At 39.6% G+C, this 12,467-nt stretch overlaps 1 protein-coding gene across 2 annotated transcripts in view; it reads left to right on the top strand.

Moving 5' to 3' along the window:
* The window catches only part of PRORP (protein only RNase P catalytic subunit), a 169,616-nt gene that overhangs the window by 297 nt on the left and 156,852 nt on the right, over positions 1-12,467 (top strand). For both annotated transcript variants that reach the window (XM_037025496.2, XM_037025495.2), the window contains exons 2-5: positions 3-121; positions 499-1,774; positions 3,360-3,407; positions 3,893-4,025. In XM_037025496.2, coding sequence (XP_036881391.1) covers positions 786-1,774; positions 3,360-3,407; positions 3,893-4,025 — 1,170 coding nt within the window. In that variant the 5' untranslated portion in view covers positions 3-121; positions 499-785. The remainder of the gene's footprint in view (positions 1-2; positions 122-498; positions 1,775-3,359; positions 3,408-3,892; positions 4,026-12,467) is intronic.

The raw sequence follows: 12,467 nt of genomic DNA, 5'->3' as shown, positions 1-12,467 counted from the left end.
AGGATCCGTGGGATGCCGGCTTCCGGTTCAGTCACGCCCCCGCTGCCAGGGCCGTCGCGGTGCATTGTGGACGTGGTAGTTTCCGCTGCGTTTATGGTTGCGCCGAGCGTGAGTCCCTGGGGTGAGTTGTTGACTAAAGTGAAATTTGCTCCAGCCCTGCACATTAGTGGGGGGGGGGGGGGGGGGGCCCTTGGTGGCCCTCCCTTTTCTACCTGAGTTGTTGGCTCTGCTCTCTCCCCACATCCCCACTTCTATTCCTTCAGCTGACGGGTTGGACGGCCAAGGGAAAGTTGCTGTGCGGGATCAGGGCCCCCAGACTTTGGCTTTCGCCGCTGTCCTTGCTACGACTGGGTCTGGGGTTGGAAGGCTCCTGGTTGTGGTTTTCGACTTTATATTCTTTCTTCAGCAAGGCTCCCATGGGATCCTGCCCCTTTTCAAGAACAGTTGTGAATAACGCGAGTCGAACTGGGCGGTCGTCTTTGTGCTTTTTTCCTTCAGGTTCGGGGACTAGAACTTAAGAGACACAAGAGGATTGCTGCCCTTCCCCCAGTTCTGGGGCCTGCGACGGAGGTTGAATGTCCCCGGATGGTTGTTTAATGGAGAGAACCCATCAGACTTTCTTGCTGTAGGCCCAAAAGCAGAAGAACCTTTGTGAGAAACGGAAAATCATCTTTTAAGAAGCTGGGCTTCGATTTCCCGCCTTCCTCCCCACACCAATCCTGTAATTATGCTGTAGGAGTAGGGGCTTTTGACCTTCCCGTATCTGGTGCTGATCTCACTGTAAAATGACTTTCTGTTTCACTGGTATTCGAAGCTTTTCTAAGCCTTGGAAGAGCAACCCATACCTTGGGCTAGGCCCAGGATACTCTTATATCTGTGTCTTTCTCAAAGATTGTTACAGCATCAGGAACCAACAGAAGTGGTTTTCTCTTAAAACAGAGTTTCTACAAAACACCAAAGGAGTGAATTCCCTGATTGTGAAGGCCAGATATCTCAGGAAAAGAGATGAGGGCAGTAATGAGCAAGTTTTTTCTGATTCTTCTCATCTTTTTGCAGCTGGAGCAGCTAAGAAGAGATCACTGATAAATCCTAAGAGTAAAGATCATGCCTTGCCATCTGTGAAGAACACTATACAACTCCCAACAAAACCTTTGAGTTCAGAGGAGTGGGACAAACTTAAGGAAGATTTTAAAGGAAAGGCTAATTTTGAAAATTGGATCCTTTCACAAATGGCTCACTGCCATAGCTCTGTAGATATGGCCAAATCTCTGCTAGCCTGGGTAGCTGCAAAAAACAATGGTATTGTAGGCTATAATTTGCTGGTCAAGTATTTGTTTCTCTGTGTCTTTCATAAGCAGACTTCAGAAGTAATTGACGTCTATGAAATCATGAAAGCCAGATACAAGAGTTTAGAATCTGGAGGAAACACTCTACTCATCCGGGGATTAATCCATTCAGACAGATGGAGAGAGGCCTTCCTGCTGTTAGAGGACATCAAAAAAGTCATGGTCCCTTCAAAAAAGAACTATAATGACTGTATCCAGGGAGCCCTCCTTCATCAAGATGTAAACATAGCCTGGAATTTGTATCAGGAATTATTAGATCAAAATCTTATTCCTATGTTGGAAACTTTAAAAGCATTCTTTGATTTTGGAAAAGGCATGAAAGATGATCAGTATTCAAACAAACTGCTAGACATTCTTTTGTATCTAAGAAATAATCAGCTATATCCTGACGAATCACTTGCACACAGTGTAAAAACATGGTTTGAGAGGTAATTTTTATTTTCTTCATATCTACATTTTGGTTATTGCACCTGTTAAAATTCCTATACCTAAATATATATATACCAGTTGTACCTATACCTAAAAATAGCCTCCTCCTTTTTTTAGTTAGTGGCTGAAAATTACTCAGCATTATTTCTCCTTTAAGACAAAATTTTCTTGTCCTTTTGAAAAAGTAGTAGCATAAGCAAGTTGTGCTAATCTGCACCTATAAAAGGGAAATTACAGAGCATTTGTCATTTTTCTGTATTTTTTCCTTTTAGAAGGATCACTTGTTTTCTGAGGCATTTACTATGATGTGAGAGCTACAAATAACACTTGTGGCTGGAGCTCATAACAAGAAACTGGAGCTGTTTCTGGATCACTTATTTTCAGGAGTTCTGAAATCTAGTGACTGGTATAATGTGCATATATATGTTTTTTCTATGCATTTCATTAGCTTGGATGGTTAGAGGTGACAGGATCCTGATCAAATTTGATATCCTGTGTTAAAATAGAAAATCTTCATCCTTTTAGTTCATTTTCATCTTTCTGTCATCCACTGCTATCTTCAAAGCTCTCTCCTTTGCTTTCCTTTCCTTTGGCTTTTATTAATGTTACTGATTGCATGCCTGTTTATTCCCTCACACTTTTATTCTCTGATTTCTTCACGCTGATTTACTTTAGGCTCTTTCCTAAAAATTCATTTTTTTTCACTTGTTTTTCTTGCTTTTCTACTCATCTTTACAGAGCTTTGAAGTAGCAATCATGCTTAATTATACCTTATTTAAAACATTTATTGAATATCAGCAGAAGAACTAGATTGTGAAAATCTTTGAATGCCAAAGATATTGGATTTTACTCAGTTATCAAGAGTGTTGGTGTTGGGAGTGGAGTTTTAGAAAGGTAACTGCTAAAACAGAAAAGATTGGAGTGGGATTAAGTTTGGAAACATCTATTTGGAGCAAATGGTAGGTTTGAATAAGAGATGATAAGACCTTGAATTAAGAACTGGGGAAAGAAGGCAAGGCAGTAGAGTCAATAGGAGTTGTGGAGGTAAATGTAAGAGGAAAGAAGAAAGGAAAAGTTGATTGAACAAATAGAGCAAGTTGTTTTGAATGCCTCCAATTAGGCTAGGCATCATAGTTGTTTTAGTGTTGTAAGATCTGTGGAGAAGACATTCACAGCGTAATTGGGAATACAAAACTTGACAGTTAAATAATAGTGCTGTAAAAGAGAAGTTACTGGGGGCAAGAACAGTCCCTTGCAGCTTTATAGGGAAGGTTAGAGTTGAGTTTGATTTAAAGGTTATCCGACTTATGTCAGTGGCTTTCTGTATGGGTCCTGTGAACGTAGATTTAGAGTTGAAGACTGAGTGTTGGATGACCACTGAAGCAAAGACAAGGAGATGCAGAGTACTATAACATCAGCTCCTTAGCCCTGTCACGGCTTATCAGCCACTCCTCCATTGAACCTTTCTAGGAATTTAGCATGAACTTTTCAGAGCTCTTGCCTGCTAGTTTCTAAATACAATGAATATCTTTTGATTCAGTAAGAATCTGACCTGATGATTTTGTCTTGCAATCTTCTTTATAGTGTTCCTGGAGAACAATGGAAAGGACGATTTACAACAATCCACAAAAGGTAAAGGGCAATAGTTTATTTTTAACTTGCTTGATTCAGGTTTAGTAGGTTTTGTTGTTACTGATCAAAAAATTTTAAAAGAATTCCTTAGAGATAGGACAGTTAAAAGTTAAGGTACTCAAGAAAGAAAAAAGCTATGTTTTGCATATGGAGAATTTGCAGTGCTCAAAATGTTTTTCCTTTGGGTGCTCTGACCCTGGTATGAAGCCTTAGAGATGTTTTCCCCTAGAGATTAGGGACCCAGTTGTATTTTAGGAATGACTTTAAAAACTTATCTGGTTGCCCAGTAGTCTACTCTTTGGGGTTTTCTGGCACACTAATGTGTGCTGTTTTCAAGTTTACAAAAAATTGGGTGCATGTAATGACTATAAGAGTTACAATGTTCTTTTTAAATTACTTTTCAATTTCCTCATGTCCTAGTAGTATTCATTTTAGAAAAAGTTCTTTTCCAGGACACTATTTAACACAAATAATTTTAATTATAGTGGTCAGTGTTTGAGCTGTGGAAAAACCATAGAGTCTATTCACCTGAGTAGAGAAGAGTACGAATTTCTCAAGGAAAAAATCATGAGGGATGTGATAGAGGGAGGTGACCAGTACAAAAAGACGACACCCCAGGTGAGTCTAGTACAGGTTTTATTTCATTCTTGGATTTCTATAATGACCAGATAGTAAATATTTTAGATTTTGTGGGTTGTATGGTTTCTTGCAACTTTTCTACCCTGATGTTATAGTGGAACAGCCACAGGCAATACATTAATGAATGAGCATGGCTGTGTTCTAGTAGAACTATATTCATGAAAAGAAGCAGTGGGTTGTATTTGGCCTACTGGCATAGTTGCCAGCCTTTAGGAGATACTGCTTTAGAATTTGATAGAATAATGGGATTAGGTTATCATCCATCTAGTGGAGTCAATCCTATTTCATCTGGGCACAAGTGCACTCAAGCCAAAAAGATACGATGCTTATTTGTGCTTTAAGTGCTTCCTGAAAACTATTCAGTAAACTCCCATGAAAACATTATGGTTTCTCACAGCTTTTCTAGTCAAGAGAGTTTAAGGTAACTTACAAACTTATTTCCAAGTTTTCTTAGTATTTAATTTGATTTTCAAAGTCATTTTTAATAGTTTATTATCTTTTAGTACTTTAGTTGAAGAAGTAAACTGCTTTCACCTTGGGGACGCATCATCTTTGGAGAAAGGTTGTTCATCACACTGAATGCTTTTTCTTCAAGGTAGCAGATTAAAAATAAGAAGTAAAAATTGTTTAGTCTTCTTACCCAGATTTGTAATTGTCAGAAAATGCCTCTAGATCATATGAAGATTTTTAATTCTCAGGATAAAGTCAAAATCTGACCCACAAAAACCATATCTCCATTTTATGGAACACTTTTTAGCCGACTTCCTTGATAAAAATATAGTTAACATTTATTAAGTGATGCTAAGTTCTTTTCATTCATTATCTTGTACCTCATTTAATCCTTACAACCACGCTGTAAGGTACTATTTTATTTCTGTTTTACAGATAGAATGCTTAAGATTTTGGGAGATGAACTCTGCCCAAGGATACCTTGTTAATACAATCTAGTTCAGACTGACCCTAAAACCTTTGCCATTACACTTTACTGCCTCTCACTGAATGAAAGATTAGTGACAATCCATAGTTCTGACATATACCTGACAGCCACCTGGTTGTAGTAGCTCTCAATGCCTTAGGAATTTCTGCCAGCCAAAATATGATTTAAATAAATTAATTCCCTTTCTCATTAAACATCTATTGAACCCCTACATGTATTCTGAAGTAGGTATTAAGATATATACAAGGTTGTGTGAATCAGGCTATTTGCTACCAGAGACTTGCTATTTCTATGTGGGCTAATTGAATATTCTTCCCACCCTCCAACTCTTTTTAAATAAAAGTTTCAACTTAAAGAAAAAGTGAAAGAACAGTACAGTGGACACCTGCATACTGTTCATCTAGAGTAACCAGTTGTTACGCCACAGGTGCCTTTGTGTGTTTATGAACCATTTAAAAGTAAGTTGTTGACATGTTACTTTAAATACTTAAGCATGTGTCTTCTAAGAATAAGAAAATCTATGTAATTAAATACCATTATCATATTTAAGCACCTTAACATTAATTCAGTGTTGTTTAATAAAAAATACATATGCAAATTTGCCCAGTTGTTCCCCCCAAAATGCATTTTATAACATTTTTCTCCTCTGTCCCAGTATTCATTCAACATTCACTCTGTGCATTTGGTTGTTATGTCTCTAAATCCAGAACAGTCTCCCCTGCCCTTTTTGTTTTTTCTGACACTGATTTTTTTGAAAAGTCTAGGTGGTTGTCTTGTATAGGGCTTCTCAAGCTTAGTACCTATGAATCACTTGAGGATCTGGTTAAAGTGCAAATTATGACTCAGTTGTCCAGAGGGTGGCCTGAGATTCTGTATTTCATACAAGCTCTCAGGCGATGTGATTCTGGACTGCATTTTGCATAGCAGGACTATGGGCTGATTGATTGTTTTCACTTTACTGATTCAAGCTTTTGGGTGTACTACATGAGTGGTGCTGTGAGCTTCTTACTACATCACAGTGACCACATACTGTCAGGTTATTCTCACTAGTGCTGCTACAAAGATTGATCACTGGATTAAGAGGGTGCCCACCAGATAGCTTCATTGTCAAGGTATATTTTTTCCCATTGTAATTTCCTTTTGTAGTTGGAAATGAACAAATCTGTGGAGTAACACTTCAAGACTATGCAGCTATGCTGTCACCTCTTCACTCTTCACCCAATGTTTTTTGCATCAAGAATATGATCACTACCTTTGGAGCTGAAAAATGGTGTTTTTCAAATTATTTCATTCCTTCTACATTTATTAGCTGGCATTATTCTATAAAAGGATTCCCTTTACTCCTCTTTCTCATTCTCTTTTTTAAAATTATAATTATTACTATTATTATTATATGAAGTAAGAACTTTATAAAAATGAACTGTGTTAAGATCCATTACTACTATTATTCTTTTTGATGCTCAAATTGTCCCAAGTTTGACCTGTAGGAGGCCTCTCAAGCCAGTTCCAGTGTCTTTTTGACACCTCCCCCTCGTTCCCAAATCAGATCTTTCCCCCCACTCACTTTTGAGCACTTCTGTGCTTTCGGCACAAGATGTCCCAGGCTCTCACATTAAAACGCTCCTGCTCCAGCCATGGAATCACTTATTGACTACTTTAACATTATCAGGGGCCAAACACTGCTATAATTTCTTTTTAATAGGTATCACTTTAATTCTAGATTAATAGAATGAAGATTTTGTTTAGTTTTCTTTGCTAAGACTTAGAATCCAGAGCAGATCTCCCCCTTGGAAAGTGTTATACTGTAAGAGGAGTTCCAGGCTCCAGACTAGTGAGAAGAGCAAAGAGTGGTCATATATTTAATTACTGTAATTTGCAAAGCAACTGGCCATATTCACAGAAGGATTGGGATGTTTTATGGCAAGGAAAATTATTTACTCCTTTTCTGTTTCTAGGTATCCTCTTTTCACCCTAGAGCTCTCCCATCCTGTGTCCCGTTTCTTGTTACCTGTCTTTCAACTTTTAAGCTATTAACATAATAATAACAGTTGCTACCATTTATTGAATGATTACCATGTCAGGTACCTCTAGGCCTGCTATATTCATAACACACAACAATTTTGCAAGGGTATCACCATTTTGAAGATGGGGAAGCTGAGGATAAGAAACATATCCATGTTTAAAGAGCAGTGGAGAAAGGCATATGACTGGATTGTTTCATGGTTTAGCTTTTGTAATATTGGTGGGGCAGAAGGGACATGGATGGACCCAGAGCACTGCTGGTAGATTGAAGAAGAACCAATCTTCCTGGGCCTAGAGGGGAGGAATTAAGGATAGTGGATAAGTTAATTGTGTAGGTCCAACAAAGAGTTTAGCATTTATTCAGACATCGGATTTCTCTGAAGAGCCCAAGGCAAATGAGTCATTTGAAGGTGAGAGAAGGTATGATAGCCTAAGGAACCTTGAGGAGAATTGTAAGCCTTAAAAGTTCATATTATCTTGTGGGAGGATTGGGGAACGTATTGCTGGGTGGTGCTGAAGCCCCAGCTGAGGTCCGAGAGCCTAAGCTCATAGTGACTTTGATCTGTGAACAGTTTGAGCAGTCCTGGGCCATCCAGGTACAGGAACAGAGAAGGCAGGTGGATAGGATGGTATGGGATTTTGCTAGTTTGGTACAATTGAGGGAAAAGGGAAACCAGGACTTGAGGGTGTAGGTTAGAGGATGGTTCAGTCAGTGGACCATGAGATCAAGGTTGGTAGGAAGGAAATAAAGAGGGATGAGAGCACATGAATAGGAAACAGTACAGATAAAAGGGGACTAAAGGCTAATTGAGGCTGAAGAGCAAGCATAAAGGGAGTGAGTGAGAGTCAGGAGACTTCGGATCAGTGTATATTAGTTTAGATTTCAGAGGGAGTGCTCTCTCTGAGCACATAGAGACAAAGTCCAGGGCATGAGAGTTAAGGAGATGATAAAACTGAGTGTCGGATGGCCTTCCACAGAGCTATTGAGAGTGTCTATATGATAATTTTTAAAAGTAATAATTATAATCACATTTATGGAATATTTACCAGGAGTCAGACATTGTACTTTGCCACTTAGGCTGGTGATGAAGACTATGAGTCAGGTGCCAAATTCTTGATAAATGTAGAGGTACCTGGGATGACACAAGGTGATAGCAAAGTGGAGGATTCAGCAAACTGTGGCTCACGGAACAAGTCCAGTCTGCCACTTGTTTTTGTAAATCAAGTTTTATTGAAACACAGTTGCATTCATTCATTTATGCATTGGCCATGGCTGCTTTTGCCCTTCAGAGTTGGGTGGGCACAAAAAAGGCCATGTGGCCCACAAAACTTAAACTCTTTACCATCTGGCCCTTTACAGAAAAAATGTGCTGCCTCGTGGTATAGGTGAATATAATATCATAAGCCTTAGTTGAGGTGGGGAGTGGAGAAGTAGTGATTTTGAAGGAGCAGTGGAGACGAGGACAGGACCTCTCCTTTCTCCTCGGTCCCATGTCATGTTAAGAGAGAATGTACTACTTAAGAACAAAGTAAAACACTGATGACCTTAGGAAGAGCAGTTTCAAAAATACATTGGGGGCCAAAATCACAGGTTATAAGGAGCTGAGTGAACACACATTGAGTGTAAACTCTTTTTTTAAGAAGTTCAGATGAAAGTAAAAATAAAGAAATGGGATAGTGGTGGCTAGAGCGTGGTAGGAGCCAAGGGAGGCTGTCAAAAGGTGGGAGAGACTTATGCACGTTCATAGGATGAAGAAAGGGTGTCCATGAAGATAAAAAATATCGAGTAAGCAGGTCAGGTTGGAGAGAGAATGGATTAACAAAGAGCAAGTTTCAAAAGTAGGAGAGGTTGCCAAACAGCACAAATGGGGAGATTAAAAATGAGAGAAAGCTCATTTGAGATGGTAGAAAAGAAAGTGAGATAGAGATAAGCATATAGGTAGGAGGAGAGAAGGTTGAGGGAAACGACATGTTATGTTAAATGGCATGTGAGGTGAGAGATGGGAGTCAGTGGAGAGTCTAATCAGCACTAGATGGGAGTCCAGTCAATACCAGAGAGTGAGGAAAACTTGGAATGGTTCTTGAGAGGAATGGCAGAGATGCTCACTCAAGGCAGGATTGTGGCAGGGAGTGGGTACTGAGATTTGAATCGTTGAATTTGTAGACATTACTGTGCGTGAATGTGTGAGTTAGTATATCTCTGACAGTGCTTGGCACACCAGGAGTGGTAGTAGTGAAGACAAAATATAGCATTGGTTCAGATGTTGGCTTTTGTTGGCTAGATATGGTAACATGATTCAGAGCAAGAGAGGGTGTTTCTGATAGACTAGTTCATGTGATTGCCATGGCAAGGAAGGAAGGCACTGTCCAGGAGGGCTCAAGGGACTGGTAGTCTCAATGAGGGGTAGAAGAAAAGGTATAGTGGGAGTAAGGGAATGAAAACTGGGAGACTGAGGTAAGAGAGCAGGTGAAATATTTGAGACTACAATTCCAGGGAAAGAGCCATTCCAAGCCCTGGCCAGATCCAGTGTTGGACTCTTAGACTGTGGCATGTGCCCCAGGGCAAAGCTCAGCTCCAGAATGTCATTTCCCCCAAAATTTTCATCTTGTGGGTTGTCTCAGCATTTGTACTAATTTGCTAGGACTGCCATAACAAAGTGCCACAGATTCATTGGTTTAAACAACAAATTTATTTTGAATTTTTGGAGGCTAGAGAAGTCCAGGTTCAGTGTGTTAGCAGGTTTGGTTTCTCCTGTGGCTCCTGTTCTTGCCTTGCAAATGTCCTCGTATATCCTTCCTCTGTGTTCCAGCTTCCTTGGTGTCTGTGTGTTCAGATTTCCTTTTCATATGAGGACGCCAATCAGATCCAAATAAGGCCCATCCATATGACCTCATTTTACCTTAATCACCTCTTAAAAGGCCTCATCTCTAAATACAGTCACAGCCTGAGATAGTGGGGATTAGAATTTTCAACATCTGAGTTTGGAGGTGGCCACAATTCTGTTCATAACACCAGTCATTGCAAATATGTTTTAAAACTATATGTTAAGCATTTTAAATTATTTTGTATTGGGGGCACATAGCTGGAACTGCGCTCAGTAGTGCTTTGTAAAACTTGCTTGTAATTTGGGAATGTGAGGTATAAACTAAGGAGTAAGTATTAAATCCATGTTGAATTTCTTTCTCTACTTAAAAAAAATTTGATGTCAGCTAACCTCCATTGGCATATAAAATAAGCATTATCTGAGTTGTTTTTTTTTTTGAGAGGGCATCTCTCATATTTATTGATCAAATGGTTGTTAACAACAATAAAATTCAGTATAGGGGGGTCAATGCTCAATGTACAATCATTAATCCATCTCAAGCCTAACTCTCGTCAGTCTCCAATCTTCTGAAGCATAATGAACAAGTTCTTACATGGTGAACGAATTCTTACATAGTGAATAAATTCTTACATGGTGAACAGTACAAGGGGATTCATCACAGAAACTTTCGGTTTTGATCACGCATTATGAACTATAAACAATCAGGTCAAATATGAATATTCATTTGATTTTTATACTTGATTTATATGTTGATCCCACATTTCTCCCTTTATTATTATTATTATTTTTATTTTTAATAAAATGCTGAAGTGGTAGGTAGATGCAAGATAAAGGTAGAAAACATAGTTTAGTGTTGTAGGAGAGCAATTGTAGATGATCAGGTGTGTGCCTGTAGACTATGTGTTAATCCAAGCTAGACAAGGGCAATAAACCATGCACGGATGCAGAAGATTTCTCTCAAAGCAGGGGGGATGAGGTTCTGAGCCTCACCTCTGTTGATCCCCAAATTCTCACCTGATGGCCCCCCTGCGACTGTGCCTGTCTTAGGTTGTTCCTCCCTTGAGGAATCTTACCCGTCTCTGGCTAACCCGTCATCTTCCGGGGCCATACAGGGAAATGTAAAGTTGGTAAGTGAGAGAGAAGCCATATTGTTTGAAAAGGTTAGCTTTTTACTTCTTCGCAGATTTATGCCCTGTGGCTTCTATGCCCAGCACTTGTCTCGAGGTATCTTCACCACCTGGAGGAATTATGATACTCGGTAAATTCGATACGAGGCACGAATTCTATTTAAGGGTTGTAATTAGGAAGAAAGAAGAAAAGCTATAGATGTAGCATATGGAAGGAAACATGGGAGGATTGATTATTTCTGTGACATATCTTCTTGTAGAGTACCTTAAGTATGTATAGGTTTTAAACTACTAATTTGTACACACATATTAACATAATAGGAATACGGTGACATAAACAAAGCAAATCTATAATTACCATCCATCTCCAGTGAAGCCAAGAAAACCATTTAGGCACCCTAGGCATTTGTGAAAATTTGTCTATGATATGATGGATATTGTCCAACTGTACTTGAACAGTCTGAGAGAAATCAGACAAAGCAGCCCATTTCTGGGATCTGTTCACCTCCCATATGTCCTTTTAAACGTAGATAGTCTATAGTCATAAGATTTTGGAGTGCTACACCTTGCACCCCTCCCAACTCCTGGTTGAATTTCAACAGTACAGATCCGGTCAAATTCGTTGTCTCCCTGTATGCACATGCCAGCCTAGACATCTCCCTCCTCATTCCAATGGCAAGTCCAGGAAACGGTGGGGTGGATGCAGCCACGACCGCAGCATCGCCCGGATCCCTGTGGAGGCTTTTTGATGATCATCCCCCGGCACGAGCCCTCCAGAGAGTGCTGATGCCGGAAGCTCCTCCTCATATCGTATCTTAGTTCATTTTCTGGGTATCCAAGCTAGGCCTTGATCTTCTGCATAGAAACAAACAGACCCTTTGCCCACACTTTGACATGCCCTCTATACCACTGTGCAGAACTCATTGGAGGTCAGCACACAGTAACTGCTTTTTTTTTTTCTTTTTTATTAAGAGAAAGGAATATTATCAGAAAAGTGTACCTCCATAGCTGATCATCTGACACCCTTTAAGTGATCAACATTAAGGATATTTAAAGCATGCGTTATCTTTGATTTACCAATAGTTTTATCCTATCAAGGAGTAATCCCCCTTTTTTATCTTTCTTTCTTTCTTTCTTTCTTTCGTTCGTTCGTTCGTTCGTTCGTTCTTTCTTTCTTTCTTTTCTTTTTTTTTTTTTTAATTTTTAATCTACACTTACATGAAGAATACTATGTTTACTATGCTCTCCCCTATATCAGGTCCCCCCTAACAACCACATTACGGTTACTGTCCATCAGCTTAGCAAAATGTTGTAGAGTCACTACTTGTCCTCTCTGTGTTGTGCAGCCCACCCTCCCCTTTCTCCCTCCCCTCCATGCATGCTAATCTTAATACCCCCCTTCTTCTTCCCCCACCTTATCCCTCCCTGCCCACTCATCCTCCCCAGTTCCTTTCCCTTTGGTACCTGTTAGTCCATTTTTGGGTTCTGTAATTCCGCTGCAGTTTTGTTC

Source organism: Manis javanica, chromosome 8, assembly GCF_040802235.1.
Source record: "Manis javanica isolate MJ-LG chromosome 8, MJ_LKY, whole genome shotgun sequence".
NCBI lineage: Eukaryota > Metazoa > Chordata > Mammalia > Pholidota > Manidae > Manis > Manis javanica.
This window is presented reverse-complemented; position numbering and strand designations above follow the sequence as displayed.